The sequence below is a fragment of the Sphaeramia orbicularis genome, chromosome 20, assembly GCF_902148855.1.
Source record: "Sphaeramia orbicularis chromosome 20, fSphaOr1.1, whole genome shotgun sequence".
NCBI lineage: Eukaryota > Metazoa > Chordata > Actinopteri > Kurtiformes > Apogonidae > Sphaeramia > Sphaeramia orbicularis.
In genome coordinates, this window is record NC_043976.1 from 36654509 (window position 1) to 36672016 (window position 17508).

Genomic DNA, 17508 nt, shown 5'->3' on the forward strand with positions numbered 1-17508 from the left:
ATGTAGTAAGTTATTACAATTTGAGAAATTTATTACAAAATGCACTTGGCACATTTTTATTTTCATCTTTAAACTGTGTGGTTAAAGTTCTGATTACATTACCTGTAGCTCCTGTGACTAATTTCTTCTAAACTGCTGTGAAATTATATTAATTTGGATTGTTATTACATAATGAACCATGTTATTACATTTTTTAAAAAATAAAAATGTGTCAAAATGCATTGACGTAGTTTATTACAAAATGTGTCAGCTTATTACATAATGTGGCTTTATTACAAGATGACGTGACATTCTTATTACATTTTGAACTTTTATTACATAATGGGAGTTTATTACATAATGCGGCTCAACACTCCTGGTGGAGGTAAAAAAGCAAAAAATTTTAAAATGTTAAATTGTACTCTGTAGATAGTGTTTATCACTTTGCCTGGGATCCCTGTATGATTTTTAAAGACTATTTTTGAGAAATATCATCTAAATGGTGTTGAAACCTGACATACCTGATGTGGACATTCACAGCAAGCAGTGCATGTGTATACTGTAAATGTAAAAAACACCTATCTGGAAAGGAACCTATTGAAATAAAAAGGTCTCTGAAGTTAAAAAAAAAAAAAAAAAAAAAAGCAAAAATATCATTAACCGAACACAAACCAAGTGTCTCCATCCACTGTAATTGATCCAGCTCCATGGGTTTTACTGGTGAATCAGTGTTGTAGAAGATGACGGTGTTTCCACGGTAACTACAGAGCCTCTGAACGTCCAAATGGGTCATATCTGATGTCCATGAAAAGATGACAAACTGCATTTTACACCAATTATTTACATTCATATTGATAGGATTAGTGAATCAATAGGTATTAAACGGTTTAGTTCAGTAGATGGTTTTAGTCGCCAGTGACTGTTTGGATCTTTATGGGTTAAAGCTGTAGGAAGTGGAAATCATTGGAAAAAATATACACATTCTCTGTAAAATCAGGCTAAAAATGACTCGTGCGCTTTACCTTATATGCTTTTTTAAATTGTTTTAACCCAATGTTTTTCTTTTATTTTGCTTTTACTTAAGTCATTCAGAAACTTAAAGGTAAAAAGTCTTAAACGTTGCATCCTGTCTTAAAGCTGCAGGAAATGGCAATCATGGGAAAACACCAGAACCTGACAGTAAACACCTTCCATGTAAAGTTAGACTAAATATAAAGACAGGATGTTGTTTCATGCTATTATGTAAAACCGAAACTAGAATATCACATTTAATGAAGTTGCAGTGTTGCTTCTGTGCCAAGATACAGAGGTGAGGAGTAGAGTCACAAGTGTTGTATTTTCTCAGATCGTTTATTATTATAAAAGGCATTTTTTTCCATTTTTTCTTTTTTTGTGTGTATTATTTTTTTGCTTCCTTGAATTTTCATTTCTGTGTTATGTTTTGCAAAGAAGTCGATAAGTAGCAATCAGGAAGCTTGTATCATTTCCATATTTGAAATAAATCATTCAAAAAAATCTAAATTTTCCCCAATATTACCAAAAACGTTTTAAATCATTTTATCACACATTTTGTAATAGCTGTTTCAATTCTAAATGATATCCTTTTTAGATTTAGTGATTTCATTCTCCCTTGTTTGTGCACTTGCTGTTTTTTCCATTCTATCTTGTGACCCTTGTGTATAAACCCCTATTTAATGTCATTAGGTTATATTTTTATTTCAGTCATGCCTACCAACAACTTTTTTTTTTTTAAAACCACAGACTCCATGACCTATTTCTTTGTCACGTTCCACCAATAAGCTGGTATTAAACCACATTATTTTAGCTAAGCCCTTCAATGTTGGGCAAACTACACAGATGCATAGAAACAAGTTTTTTTTATTTTGCAGATTTTACTCAATTAAATGTTTTGACAGTTATGGGAGTAGCTGTGTTTTGAAGGTCTGTGTTCTTTTAGCACACAAGGCCCATTCTCTTGGGATTAGGATGCTAGTCAAGCTTAACAGTATCCTTTTGTTCTCAGGGCTGTGTTTTCCCCTCACCTCGCAGTTCTGCCCCTTGACAGGTGTAGTAAAGGGGCCCATCTTCACACTTGTTGGACAGATTTCCCAGATCCTGGCCTGCTGATGTTCCTTTGGCTACAATACACAGCTTGGGGAGCAACTGTAGTCTCTTCAGGCCAATGCTTAATCAGTTTGGCTGCCAAATAGAAGTTACACGGTCAGGGGATTTGCAATTTCTCTTAAAGAAAGCATAGTTGGAATGCCAGGCTTCATGGCTTTGCATCAACAGTAGGCGGTGATGGTGGTGGAGTGGGGGGGGGGAGTCTCCAGAGAAAGGTTGCCTGTCTTTCCTCACTGTGACAGACGGCTCCAAAGAGAAATGAAAGGAGAAAACAAAAATCATTCAAAACTGGGCGTCTCATTTGTATTCTCAGGTCTAAAGAGAGAAATATCCATGGGTAAACATGTGTTCTAACTAAAAAACAAATCTTGGATCAACTTTTGGCTAGTGTCTCACTGACCAGCCGCTAGATTTTGAGATTTGGGGTTTGCTTCTTAATTCTCTGTAAGTCTCAGCTTTAGCATTGAGTTTAATTTTTCATTCGCCTTTGGTTTCCTGAGTTAACAACTATCAAGCACGACAAAGGCGGTTGCCTGCAGAGTGGGAACATAAAAGCCCCCCACCTAGGTGGAAGGTGCAGTGTGTCTAGCCTCGGGCTCTTTTTTTTAAATGCCTGCTCTTTGTGAATTCAGTCATGGGAAAGAGAGCTTCAAAGATGAAGCAACAGGGATTGCCTTGGTTATAAGCATGGAAGTCTGGAAAGGCAAAGTTGCCCTGCCTTTTACTGACTTCTTGTAATCTGCTAATCCGCAGAGTGGACCACCGGTGATCTGTCGACAGAGGTGGACCAGGGCCACTGGCCACAGGAAGCATGTCAGAAAGGGGGATATCAAGGGATATATGGCCCACCCATTGCAGTGACCCTACCCAAGTGTTAAAGGTTAAGTGGACTCATTTTGCAGCTAGGCACATAGTTCAAATGTGAATTGAAATGGGTCATTTTCAGCTTTCCGCATAAATACCCTATTAAGGATGTGCCACTGGTGAGAGGGAAATATGCAAGAATGTGGCATTTCACCCTTGACGATTAAAGAAGAATCCATTTAAAGAAAACAAAGTGTCTTTTGAAGAAGGGGCCAAATCCCAGAGGAGACCTTGCAACCTTGCGTTACCTTTTGATGAATCCACAGTTTCTTTGAAAGTCTTGCCACATGAATATGGACAGGTTATTTAAGAGGGGGATGCTACTGGAATGTCCAGCTGGGCCCTGACTCAAAGGGACACATTGAGAGGTTTTGATTTACATTAGTCATGGCTAGCCTGTCCAACATCCTCTTTACCCTCTCTGCAATGAGCTACTTCCATTTGATCGGACCTCTGCAGACCCAGTTGTGACATGTTTAGTGATTTCACACTTGCTTTGTGGCAATAAGCACCCCTCCGTTCACTAGAATGTTTCGAAGCATAAATAATACATTGCTCCCATGATTTGCAATGCATGACTGAGCATAGCTAGGGTCACAGCAAAAGGAATGTTGCCAAGTCATATTGTGTCAGACCCTAGTGGAAGTTTTGTGATTCAAAGAGTCATGCCACTGATCTGAAGTCCCAAAACACTTCTCTTATGTCAGACCTCAGTATCAAATATTTTAGCATTGGTTTTCTGGGGTTACAAAGTTTAATCGGATCATTAATTGCACCTGAATGCATCATGAGTCCTATTTTATGGACATTTGACGTTATACATTTGCAAGTGTTGCAGTAGATTAAAGAACAAGCTCTTGGTGAGTCTTTTCTACAGGTTAACATTCGATCAGAATCTGGGTTCTTCCACTTTGACTTTAAAATCTTAACTTATGAGACTCTTTGGCCTCATGTTCATATATTAGTAGGTCCATGGCATGAAAATGGTGGAGAATGTCTGCTCCAGAGGGGTGTCAGAATGTTTTAGTATTGAGGTGTCATCTCGATGGTGAATGATTCGACAATGTTTTCATTATGGATCCCCCTCCACCCCTCATTCCTCCGACTCCCGTCCCTGCTCCCAAACAAGAGGCTGGAATGTTGGGTTTCCATGACGCTAATGAAGTAAAAACCTGGCAATGTGTTGCTGGCAGCCTCTGAGCAGCTCCTGCTTCGCGGCCTCCTTCTCATCAGGATCAGAGTCTGATCCCCCTGTAGCCTTCATTCACCAGGGCTTATTATGCCCAGGAATGTCTCCCACTCTCTCCTTCTCTCATAACCCCCGCTGAAGAAGGGATGTGGGGTGTAGGGGTAATTTGGGACAAATCCCAAGGGAGAGTACTACCCCAAATAACACACAACCCCCTTCCTCTTTTTTTTTTTTTCCTCCAAAACCCAACAAAACTCCTCCCCTATCACTCCTGACAATCTTCCCACCCCAAACCATCAGACGTGGACAAAGACACACACACACACACTCCAGTCCTCTCCCGGGAAAAGTGAAAAGCTGCCGTTGTGATTTATTGTTCCATAAAAGCTTCATGTGGCAGGCCCATGAGGTGACCAGTCCCACTGTTTGCTAATGGCCCCAGGGACAAAAGTGAGTTTTCGGCACTCAAACAAATCCTCACTCAGAACTCTGCGGTATTCCCTGGGGAAAACTGAATGATCTTCCCAGGAACTTGTGGGTTTTTTTGATGGTCTTGGGTTAATATCGCAAACAGAAACATCCTCCATCACTACAACTTTACCTATAGATTTTTGGTTCTTTATTGAAAATTAACAACTGTCTCCAAATGCACTAGTTAGATACTCTTTTATTGTTGCCTCCCTGGTGGGAATGGGTCTTCTTCTCTTTGTGTTTTCCACAGAGTGGCAGTTGTGGGGTTAAATAATCAGTCTCTGTACATTATCCTGCGTCCTGCTGGGCTGGTGAACGCAACCATAATGTCTTGCTAATTAGCCTCTATTTAGGATAGTCCAATAGGCCACACAACTGCCTTTGACTATCAAAACCCATGGAGCTTTGCAAAGGAAGACCCTCTGTCTAATGGGTATTCATGGTGTAGGCTACTCCTTAATAACCTCTAGCAGGTCCACGTTTTAATGCCTCCCAGTCTCGGGATTCAGTTTCTCGGCCGGTGAATGGGTTGTATGGGCTGTGTGGGGATGATTTGGGCCATTGTGTGTATTATGTCATTCAAAGGATAATATCCATAAATGGGATCTAAACTGACCAGGACCAATTAAGGGCTTAAGGGTTGAAGCGGCCCGTTGTCAACTTTGACCCTTATCAGATCGTTGTGGGTTCGGGTCGCTTCATGCTGTGGGAAGGGGTCCGAGGTCTGTGAATAAATTCAACACGGTATCAGTTCTACTTAAAATATGATTGGTGTTAATATGACACATGGGAAATTTCTCATGCTATGGATTTTTTTTTTCTTATTTACGTGTCACTTTTTACACTTTATCTGCATATTGTGTGTTTTCTTACAAAAGTGCAATGCTTTTTTGGAGCAGGAAAAAGCAAATAGCTGATTCATTTGCTAAAATCATCCCCCACCCCTCCCTGAAAACGATGTATGTAACTATACTTCAGTTTATTACCGGCTTAAAATGAGTTGAAAGTGTAGCATCGAGGCCAGATTTCTACAAGTGGTCTATGTTAGGAGATATGATTTTCCAACAACAAGTCTAGGTATTTTGTAAAGGCAATGAATACCTAAATAAGTAACTCTGAACCACTGAACATCAGACTTAAATAATCATCATCCAGGTTAGGTTGACAATTCACTGTCATAAAAATTATTGCAATAAATGAAATTATTATCTGTTGTTGTTAACTTTATTCTACCACTGTATTATGCACCTAATAGTAGTTAAAATATGCAAATATTCAACTAAAGGGGAGTAACCTTATATTATAATGTACACTATAATGAATTATTAGCCTTTTGTTAATGTCATTCACATGACAGCTGTGACCTAAATTTACAAAGTCCATTATCAGATATTCACTGAAAGTACAAAATCAAAAAATGCGTACTAAGTCATAGTTAAACATTACATTACTGCATGATGTCAAAAATAATGATAAAATGTTATTCATGATAGTTTTATCCACTTTTTAAAAATACAGATTAATGGAAGTGATTAACCCTTTCATGCACAGTGGTCACTCCAGTGGACAGTTCTTCTCCAGCTGTTCTCTTGTATATTCATGGGTTTTGTTGTTTTAGTTCTATATCAGCCAACACAGTGGACACTTACGCACCATCCCATAATAATACACTGACATTCAGACCATTATTGTAACTGTACTGTTCTAGATAAACCTGATCTGCACTAACATGTTTGAGTGGAAATCAATTGTTATCTGTTAGAAAAAAAAGTTTTTTTTTCTTTGCATATTATCTCCATGAAAAGAGTAATAACTAGCATTAGAATATGTTAAAATGTGAGAAAACATCAGATTTTACTTTATTTCATTGTTTTCATATCACTTTCTGATATTGAGTTTTAAACACATTTCATTACTTCAAAAATTAAATGCATGGACATTTTTGTAACTCCATGAAACAAAAAAACCTTGATCACATTGTTTTATTCATGCCTATGGAGGAATAAAAACACTCAAGGAAAAAATCTTAACTAAGGTTCTCATAATTAATGCAAGAAAGGGTTAATATAATAGTGCAAATCATAATTATCTCTAATAATGATAAGTATGCAATAATTATGACCTGCCTAATCTTTTTTTTTTTTACCCTTTGAGCTGTTATTTTACCTAACAGTCAGAATATTTTAAAAGCCTGATAGTGGTCAATGCCAAGTTTGATGCAAAATATCCATGTTATTCAGGAAAAAACAATCATGTCTCTAAATATATAAGTATGTGTCATGCCATTAGTTTTTCTTTTACTCAGGCCTGTGCAGATAGAGTCACTTTTCCAAATAACAAAGGCCGCTAACAAAAAGAATGACCTTCTCTGTAGACCCATGTGCACTGATTGTATAGAATTAGTGTGATGTGGAGTCATGCCAGAAGCACACTGCTGGCCCTTTTCCTGCCTCCTGGGGAGGTGGGATGCTGAAATAAAAGGACGAGAAGCTTTCGTCATCAAAAACCACCAGGTCCACGGCACTGGAAGGAGCTGTGCATGGCATATGATGAAGATGGATGAAGATGGTTGCTATGTAGGAGAATGGGACTCTCCAAGTCCTGTGGAGAGGCTTTTGGCAAGATAGAAGCAGCAGAGCATATTGGCATGGAGTAGGTCATGTGGTAGCAGAATAGCTTTACTTGTGTAATTGTGTTTTTAACTGTGTAAGTTTCCCATTTTGGTGTGGTTTTTTTTTTGGGCAGCCTGTCTCCTGGATCCATTTGGAAGTGCTCGGTGTTCTAGTGCAGTCACCTCTTAACCTCCTTACAGTGTTATTTTTCGGTCCAGTGCCAGTCACCCCAGGCCTTTGGGTTTATGTCCAGCGGTCCATGGTTAATATGCAGGGTTCAGTGATTGGCTGCATTGAAGTTGTCAGTAAAGCATCAGAATATATGGCCCTTTTGTCTTATCTAAATGGGGTGAGGCTGACAGTGTCCTATGAGAAGGCTTGAAACATACTGTATACAAAGCGTAGCCCTCTATAGCTCTTATTTTTCTCTCGACAATTAATGGGTCAGTTTTGGCCGGCATACTTTCACTTCTTTGTCCTATTTTCAGTGCTTTCTAATGGTTTGCTGGATTATTGTTGTGATGTTTTGACCTGCTGGTCAATGCGAACTTGTCACCTGCTGGTGAGTTGGCAGGATTTCCGGGTCAGGCCTCAGCTAACATTGTCATGGCAGCCACACAGACCCAGCATTATTAGCCCCACTGGCGGCACTATTTGTCCCATTTGAAAAAAGAGGGCTAACGAATAAAAGAAAAAATGGGAGACAGCTAAAGTCTTTCTGATCCCCCTTTCCATGAAGGGGTAATCCAGGGGTGATCGTCAGCACAAAATGTGGCTTTGGCTGCCTGTGTCTGTTCGGTGTGTGAGTTTGTGTCACAGTGTGTTTATTTTCAAGCCGTACTAGAAATTTGCAAGGAGGTCAGAGCAAGAGACGGATAAAACTAATCCTACGCATCACCGGAATCACGCAGGAGATGAGGATACTAGTCACACTGCAAATTATCTTTTATTTACCTGTAAAAACACAAACAGGCCAGAGATTCTATTCTTTTGGTGCATCCACCTGCTCATCTACTGTCACATTACTACTCAGTATCCAACAAAAAAGTCTAAAAAGACACCTCAAGTTATAGTTCATACCCTCACTTACTTTTTTTGTAATGAAACACACTTATCATGACCTCAGCCCTCAACTATGCCACAAGGACAGTGTCAAGGTTACCTGATAGCAAAGTGCATTATGTCCCTTTGTAAATGTTGGTGAGTCACTGTTAGTAAAGCAACATTTAGTACCAACATTCATACCTGAGATGCGATGTTATCTTAAGCCGAGTGACTAGCTAGCCACTAATTACAGAGTAGGTCATGTTTGCCTATACGTTCACCTGACAGCTCGGCATCCTATCTTCTCCGAGGGTTTGCAGAGGTGCGTGAACTCCTGTTTGCCATCTTTGTTTTATGGTCCAGTTGCCGAGATGGAACCATTGACTGTGACCGTGTTGACTGCTCTTGAATGGATGGTGGTAGTCTGACATGGCTGCCATGGTCACCCTTTAAACCAACAGAGGAGGAATGTCATGTAGTAATCCTGTTGCCAGTGAGCTTGCACAATTCTCTGGAAGCAGGGACATTTTTAAATAACCGGGTCCGGGCTGCTTAGGATTTGTAGCACGTGGTACATTTTCGACTAGCTTTTAAGTCTTGTCATACTGTAGGGCTTCATTGTTCAGACACTGATTTATACTGTTCTTTGCACGTACAGTCATACTTGACATTTTCTAGCCTCTGCATGTTCTGCTGCATTGCAACATGACTTGTCGTCACTGTAGGAGACTGGAAAGACACCAGACGCTTATCATCTCATTGATCAGCGGTTAAGAAAACTAATAGGCAGAGCTGTGCAAATAATCGAATCGCAATCACAGTGTCAGCTACTGGAATTCTATCATCGCAATAGGCTGCATTTTAAAGGTGTGATATTTTGGATACTGAATTATCATTATTTCTTTATTTCTACAAAGTGCTTTACTTTAAAAAAAAGCAGACAACATTAACCCTTTCATGCATACTGGTCACTACAGTGGACAGCTGTTCTATAGCTGTTCTCTTGTATATTCATGGAGTTTGTTCTTTTTGTTGTTGTTTTTTTACACATATCTTTATTAAAGTTTTAAGACACTACATATCTTTTCTGACATGAATTGGTAACATTATGTAGATCTCTCCTGAGCATAAACCCCCAGAATCACAAGCCCTCCCCATAGTTTTCATACAGTTTATCACTAGATTCATGTTTCTGTGCGTCAAAAATTAAACGTGTGGTGTCCAGCTGAGTGGACATTTTTGCAACTTAATGAAAAATAAGTTCATAAGAATTTTTTTTTTTCATTATTATTTTTTAATGTATTTTTTAAAATATTTTTAAATTATTTTTATTTTATTTTAATTTATTTTTCAGAAGAATTTTTTTCAATCGCATTGTTTTTTTCATACCTGAAGAGGAATAAAAACACTCAGGAAAAAATTTTGATTAAGGTTCTCATAATTCGTGCATGAAAGGGTTGAAATGAATGATATTCACACACAAATAAAACAGAAACATACCGTTAAAGAAGAGAGCCATCAGAAATGACTGTTTTTTTTTAACTCTTTTTATTGAAATTAGAACAATGACAGTATAAAAAAGTCATATACAGTATTTTATATATGTGATGTCAGAACAAGAACACTACACTTTCACTCACATGTACACACACACACATAAAAAAACACACAAAAAGGGGAGGGGGGGGTATGTGTGTGTCTGCTTACTTACTTATATTAAAGTAATCTATAAAGGGCTGCCAAATTGAATAAAATAACTTTACATTATCTTTTTTGTAAAAACATGATTTTCTCCAAATGTAAGTGTTACATAATGTCTTTCAACAGAGCCTGATGAGTTGGAGGATTTTTGTTCTTCCAGTTTAACAGAATAAGGCATCTAGCCAGTAGGGTCACAAACCTCAAAACAACACTCTGTTTAGTACCAAGGACAGAAATTACTTTTTTGTGTAGTTTTTTAGTTGAAAAATAAATTGTAATTTAAAAATTTACAGTAACCCAAGTATTTTCCTTGATAACTAAGCGGATAGACTCAATTTGCATGACCTTGTCACCCTTTTGTGCACCCACACTAATAAATAACATAGTAGCTACAAAACAAATAATGTGTTTATTATTTACAGTAGCTTTAGTGATTAATTTCAGGGTTTTCTTTAGGTTTTCTGAAGTGTTAGGCACTGTCTGGGTCCTGGCATTTTACCTTATGGACCATTATTACATTTAACAGTGTACAACAATTCGGACAAGTTAGATTAGACATAAGAAGTGGTGTCCAGAGAGCTTTCTGGACACATTCACAGAAGAGCAAAATGCAGCCGTTAGATGTGATTAAACACCACAATATGTTATGTAGTTGCAGCCAAACAGATATGAGTGCAAGACTGTGAAATGATGTACAGTATTTTTTTGAGAAGAATTATAAAATACATTGAGCTCCAAACAACCACTGAACAAGACTAATAGGATATTTTGATGCATAAACTGTTAATGCTTGAATGAGGATTGAAAACCTCGATTAGGCAAACTGATAATTGGAAAATAAGGTTCTTTTACAGTAAAAATCGGACATGGAAAGGAGTCAGGACAAAGAGAAGATGAGCGATCCTTTCTAAAAGTGTCTTTGTTCCTCCACAGAGCACCAGGACTGCCTCCACCACGCCGTCCACGAGCGTCTCGGGGAGCTATTGCGAGTCCTGAAGGCCATTATCAGCAAACACCAGAGCCTCAACTCAGTGGAGATCCTCAGTACAGCTGGAACCGTCATCGCCACGGTCAAAGGTGAGCTATGACGCCCAGCCCTCCCTTAAACACACTCACAGCCTCCCTGTGAAATATGCTGTGTAGTCGTCCACTCCTGGATGGGTCTGTTTTCTGTCTCTGCTTATCTTATACCCCCCCCCCCCCCCCCCCCCCCTTCCTCCACCATCCACATCCCTATCCCCATCCCCCTTCTTTCTCATCTTCTCTCCTGGACTTTTACTATTACTTACTGTCTTTTTCTCTCACACTTCCTCCAACAACTGAAAGAAGTTCCCGGGGAATGTTTCTGAGGAGTTTTCTTGTAGCTTCAAAGCAATGCAGCTCCTCAGAAGTCACTCAAGTCCTTAGAATGCAACAGCGTGTGATTCAAGCCCCATACGGAGAGTAAGAAAATAATATTTTGGAGTCAGATACCTGATTCGAGAAGCGGGTGTCCTTTGTGCTGCCTGTCCAGAGGGAACTAGACTGAGGAATCCTATTCAGCCCTTCATTCTTTGAGATTATGATCTGGCATGCAGGTCAATTCTTAACTTGGCTGCCACACAAGAATCCCCTGAGTATACCTCGTCTCAATTTGCATTGCAAAGAAGGCCATGGAGGGGCTGTATAGCTTTTTGAAAAGCTCTCACTTAATAAGGAATGGTGACATGGTGAAGTGGACAAAGGCCGAGCTGCCTGTGCATCTGAATGTAGCTTACCTTCACTGAAATATTTGGAATAAAGCCATGCACACTTGGGTGTATGTGTGTGTACAGTAAATAATTATTAGGTGTGTACAAGTTTTGGCTTTCCTGTTGTAACTTGACTATTTGTGTAGCCCTCATGTTCTAGATTTCCTTTTGACTAATGACTTGGAGCTGACAGCTTAATTCTCTTTTTGTTTAGCCTCTTAATACTGCCACAATTATAAGTGAAACAATTTCAAGGCTGTCGTATGTACTTTAGACTGCTTTAATAATGTCAGGTAAGTGACATCTCTGTGGAAGGCAATTTTAACAAGTCGCAAATAAAGTGATAATCATTTATAGTAACCTTAATGCTTAAGTCTAGGGTATCCCCCAGGTTTTATTCACTGTCTTGGTTCTGTCATTTTCCCCTGTGGCCCATTATTGTTATCATAACTATTTACAACAATTTGGACAAGGTAGACCAGACAAAAAAAATAAGTGATATCCAAAAACAAGCTGCTAAACACATCCACTGGAGACCAAATGCATGTAATTCAAGTTTAGGTTTGATACTCTCTATAATGATTCACATTAATTCATTTTAGATGTTAACAAAATACCTTGCGTGACACCTAAGCTTTTATAATGGTAGAAAAAACCCTGATGTGAAATGCAGCATGCAGTAGCACAATTTTTACCACTAGGTGGCCAGGCTTGGTCACAAACTGACCTGTACACAGTGACCAGGCGATATCAGCAGTTCTCCTCTGTCAGCGTATGTCACTGTCAAAACTCCAACAGGATGACTTATGAAGGGTTTTATGAGACTAATAAGTTCTAATTTATTCTTCTATTACTGTTACTCTTAGAAAATGAATGTAGATGGCTTTGTAGATGAAGTCTCTCTCAGTACAAGATGGAATATTTTCAGGCACAGTTGTATAACATCCATCGTTTTGGGTTTAGATGCTGTGGTTGATGTGGTTTTGGGGTCTCTGCATTCATTTTTGTATAATTCTATACTATAACAACATTTTTTTTGAAGGATTTGGCTCTTGTGTAAGAGATTTAAAGATACTGCTGTGAGAAAATGATGTATTTTTCAATGAAAATGTATAATATTACATAAGTTTGGACTGTTATTATTATCACATTTGTGTCCAAAGATGTGGAAAAGCTGGAGTCTACAGGGGATCAAACCTGGGGGCAGTCGTATTTAGTTAGTTTTGATGTTTTTTTGCATTCATTTGACATGAATTTGGCTTAGGTGGTGTCCAGAATAGCTGCGCCTGAGCTTTATAATGGTAGAGAAAACCTCTTAATACTTATTAAAATTCATTTAGCTCTATTTCACACCACTTTCTTTATCCCTACAGGGCAAATGCAAAGCACATAGAGGAGTATAACTTACGTCACTGTAATAACTATGAAAAAAAATTATAAAATTATGCCTCAAATCAGTCGTACATCGCTCTTAACTTAAGTAACGTTACCTTAATTTCAAAATTCTGCGTTGAACTTTGCATCTGATGAGTGTTTCGAGAGTGTTGTGCTTTTCCAGTCAAACAATACCATTTTTCCCCGATGATGTAACTTCCACGTTTGGACCACTGCTTGGGGCCTGAGCGAGTACTGGCATTGTATTCCACGAGCCTCAGGATGTCCTGTTGGGGGTAGGGTTTGGACAGGAGAGGAGGCGATGGGACGACCAGAGAGTTTTGAATGGTGGTGTTGGTGGCGGCCACAGTAGTGGGTCTGGGTTGACGGAGGCTCCCGGGGGCCCCTCGGACATCTGAGGCCACCAAAAAATTTTTGCACCCTTGGGATAAAACACTCAGACAATGTTTGCCTGAGTCTGAAACCAGGTTTTTTTTCTCCCTGGATTGGATTTATCTGTTTTCTGCTTTTGTTGGATCAAAGAACATATTAGACTGTCATAAAGTAGTCGTTGGTGGCCTTGATCTAGAAGGTTTACGCATTTGTTTCTTGGACTAATGATGACGAAAAGCTTAGTTTAAGGTGGGTGGTTGATTGTTTTCCTTTTGTATCCTGATAAGCTTCTCTGAAAATCACTTTCCAACAACCTCGATAGACTTCTTTTCTCAGAAACTGTCTTAGTATTTGGTTGCCATCAGCTCTTGACACCCTTCGACGTGCCTCGAAGCAGTCATTCTTAAAGATTTGAGGAAATGACCAAGACTTGACTCATCTTGTAGTTTTTTTTTTTTAACGTCTTTTTTCTTTTCGTGTAATCAAGTCAGTATTTACAACAACTTTCAAAGCACCAATGGAAAGCTCAGGAAAAAGCAACCGAAGACAGTAGTTTGTTTCCATTCAAGATGTCAGATGGAGTCTTTGAACTCTAGAAATCTCCATTGTTCTGATGAAAAGGAAGGACTGAGGAAATCACGGAGGCAGCAGAATGGTCAGTGACGTCACTGATTTATTACTCAGTGTTGGGTCTCGTTCTCTCAGCATCTCTCTCCCAGTTTATTTTCTCCCTGCTAAGTCAGAGCAGGAAGTTTATTGTGAGGACTAATTACAGACATATTTACACTGGTGTTTTTCCTTCATTCTGTCCTCAGTCATTGCTGTGTTTGGACTCGGAGCAGGAAACTACTGCCTTTCCAGATTACCGCCACATATTTACACTGCTAAAGTTGTTTTTAGATGCCTCAGAGTGTGTTCACTAATGTGATGTTTTAGCTGTAAAAAGATATAAACTCAGCATTCTTTTTACCTTGATGCAATCTTAGGAGTACAGTATGACTCAAAAGAGATTATCATTGACTTTACACCTTTGCATCATGCAGAGGGGGGTGAATCATCATGATTTCAACATAGCCAGTGGAGAGTTTTGAGTTGCCAGTGTTTAGGTTTGCTACCAAAACTTGACTCAGTTTTACTTCATCACTTTTGACAGGAGTGAACTTCAAGGAGGTGAACGAGGAGAACAAACAGAAGCTATTTGGAGAAATCTACACAGCTATTGACACATTGGCCTTCACCTTTGGCAATGTGTAAGTATCATGTGATTTTCAGCCACCTCGTTAACCCTTTCTCAAACTAATCGGTCAATTTGTCTTTGGTTTTTCATTCAGAGTGTCGGACTTCCTTATGGGAGATGTAGAGAATGGATCGGTGTTGGGGCTCCCCCTGACTAAAAGAAGCAGGGTAAGACATTTAACATTAATATTCTTCATTCATTTTTTATCATATGCACAGAAGCACAAGTCTGTTCAACACCAGGATGTGGCCCAGTGCCCCTGAATTGTTAACTAGACGATATGAAAAAGTGACCAGTAAGAGTCTAAAGGTTAAGCTAGCGCTTTCAGGTTGACGCGAGTTCCCAAAAACAGTCTCCGCAAATGATGAATTGATACCATGTATTGTTGTTTTCCTGCTGCTAGTTTTGTAACGTCTCTGAAAAGGAAGTCTCATTCCTGATAAGACTTGTTTTAACTGTTAGCAGGGTGTGTTGCACTTTGAGTAGGAAATTCATCTTCTTTGTTGTTTGGGGAGAAAAAAAAAAAAGGAAAACGTTTTTCATCTGTTTTTTCTAGTCTTTTGAGAACCTCTCAGTGGAATCTGGAGGATCCGGTCCCGAGAAAGATGATCCGCCAGGTAAGATGGATCCCTGTAACACACGGCCACTGTACTCAGGAGCTGCTCTGAACAGAAACTAATCCCAGTAAATGTGTAAGAAACAATACAAAAGCCCAAACGAAGCAACTGTCATTGCTGTAGCATTGTGTGATAGAGTTGTCTTTCACAAACTTGGGGTCAGAAGCCAAAATGGGTAACGGAGCTTTTGCTATCGTCGGAAAAAATACAAAACAATAATAGAATGTGCATGATATGATATATAAACATATAATCAGATGAAAATGAAATTGAAGACGTACAAAGTGAGTATTATAAACTGATGAAAACCACATAAAAGATACAAGAAGGAAGGAAAAAGCAGATATAACATGATAAAAATTTAATGTAAGATGTTACAATTATAGAGTAAATGATGCAAAAAAAATAGGACGACAATGTAAAAAGAAACTTTCCAAGTCTGTGTTTTGACAGTAGAAAAGTCAGTCAGTTGTACTTTTTGTTTGTTTGCCTCTGTTTTTAACAGAATTGTTTCATGGGTCAGAAAGTTGGTAGCCAACATTACATGAGTAAATCTAGAAAATGGATAAATAGAATGTTATGGCACAACTTCACCTACTTTTGAGGTGGATAGAGAAGCATAAAGGGACTCCAGCAACTGCTGTGTAGAACTTTATTCCACTCTAAATATATTAGGACAACTCCTGATGATCCTGATGACGGCCTTTAATCAGAAATGCGTTGGTCTATATTCAAATAAAGTTCTTCTATTCAATAAATAAATAAGAGTTGTTGACCTGTAGCTTATGTTATTTTCCTGTGTTTGATTGGTTTGATCTTGATTCACATTCTAGCAACATGTAATTAATTACCTCCGCCAAGGAGGTTATGTTTTTGCCAGGGTTTGTTTGTTTGTCTGTCCGTTAGTGTGCAACATAACTCAAAAAGTCATGGACAGATTTTGATGAAATTTTCAGGGTTTGTTGGAAATGGGATAAGGAAGAAATGATTAAATTTTGGTGGTGATCGGGGGTGGGGGGGCCCACGGGGGGGGCGCAGACCAGAAAATTTCATCAAAATCTGTCCATAACTTTTTGAGTTATGTTGCACACTAACGGACAGACAAACAAACAAACAGACAGACAAACAAACCCTGGCAAAAATATAACCTCCTTGGCATGGGGGGGCCCACGGGGAGGGCCACTGATCAGCCTTGGCGGAGGTCTGCGCTCTCCGAGTGCTTCTAGTTCAGTATTAATTTGATGGTTGAAGAATCAGTAAAAATGGTACAAAAATATAAAAATATGACGGCAATGTAAAAAGAAATTTTTCAAGTCTGTGTTTTAACAGTAGAAAAGACAGTCAGTCATGCTTTTTGTTTGGTTCTGCTTTTAACACAATCGTTTCATGGGTCAGAAACTTGGTAGCTAATGTTCCATGAGTAAATCCAGAAAATGGATAAATGGAAGGGTATGGCACAACTTCACCTACTTCTGAGGTGGATGGAGAAGGAGATAAAAATTGCTACAGGTCAAGAACTCCAGCAGCAGTTGTTGTATAAAATGTTATTTCACAAAGGCCTTTAGCTGAAGTATGTTGGTTGTTTGCCATTGTTTGAAGAAATTATTGGCATGATCTTGATTCATATTCTAGCTTTCTAGAAAAGTACTTGTGATTAATTCGATATCAGCTTGATGGTGGAAGAGTCATTTAAAAGTTATACATTATTGCAATCTATAATACGTTGTTGCTCTAAAAGTTGTTGTAATTTTTTCCGACACGTTCCTCTGTTTATTCCTATTTCTACACATCAGTAATCACCTTTGACCAAGTGCAATGATTATATACCAGGATTCCTGCAGGATTTTAAAAAGTCTTAAAAGTCCTTCTGCATTTAATACCTTAAAGTCTTTAAAAGGTGTTAAATTTGATATGGCAGGTCTTAAGTTATGTTGCCATAAACTTGTTCACTGTGTTGTGTTTAAATGTGTCTGGGAAATGTCCAAAGAACCAAAGAAAGTAACGTTACTCTAGTCAGTTCCACCTGTTCCAACCCGATAATTTATATAGAAATTAGGAACCAATTATAGAGGAATGATCACAGAAGTAAAAAGTAAACATGGGGATGTGCAAAATTAATAATGCCTAGCTGGAGAAAATGAATACATTTTCTTAAATTCTAGGAGTTACAAAT

At 38.7% G+C, this 17508-nt stretch overlaps 1 protein-coding gene across 1 annotated transcript in view; it reads left to right on the top strand.

Annotated features, from left to right (window-relative positions):
* Positions 1–17508, top strand: part of arhgap29a (Rho GTPase activating protein 29a) — an 86255-nt gene that overhangs the window by 28735 nt on the left and 40012 nt on the right. Inside the window, 4 exon segments of the mRNA XM_030123325.1 lie at positions 10918–11061; positions 14635–14731; positions 14813–14885; positions 15275–15335. Of these exon segments, the coding sequence (XP_029979185.1) occupies positions 10918–11061; positions 14635–14731; positions 14813–14885; positions 15275–15335 (375 nt within the window).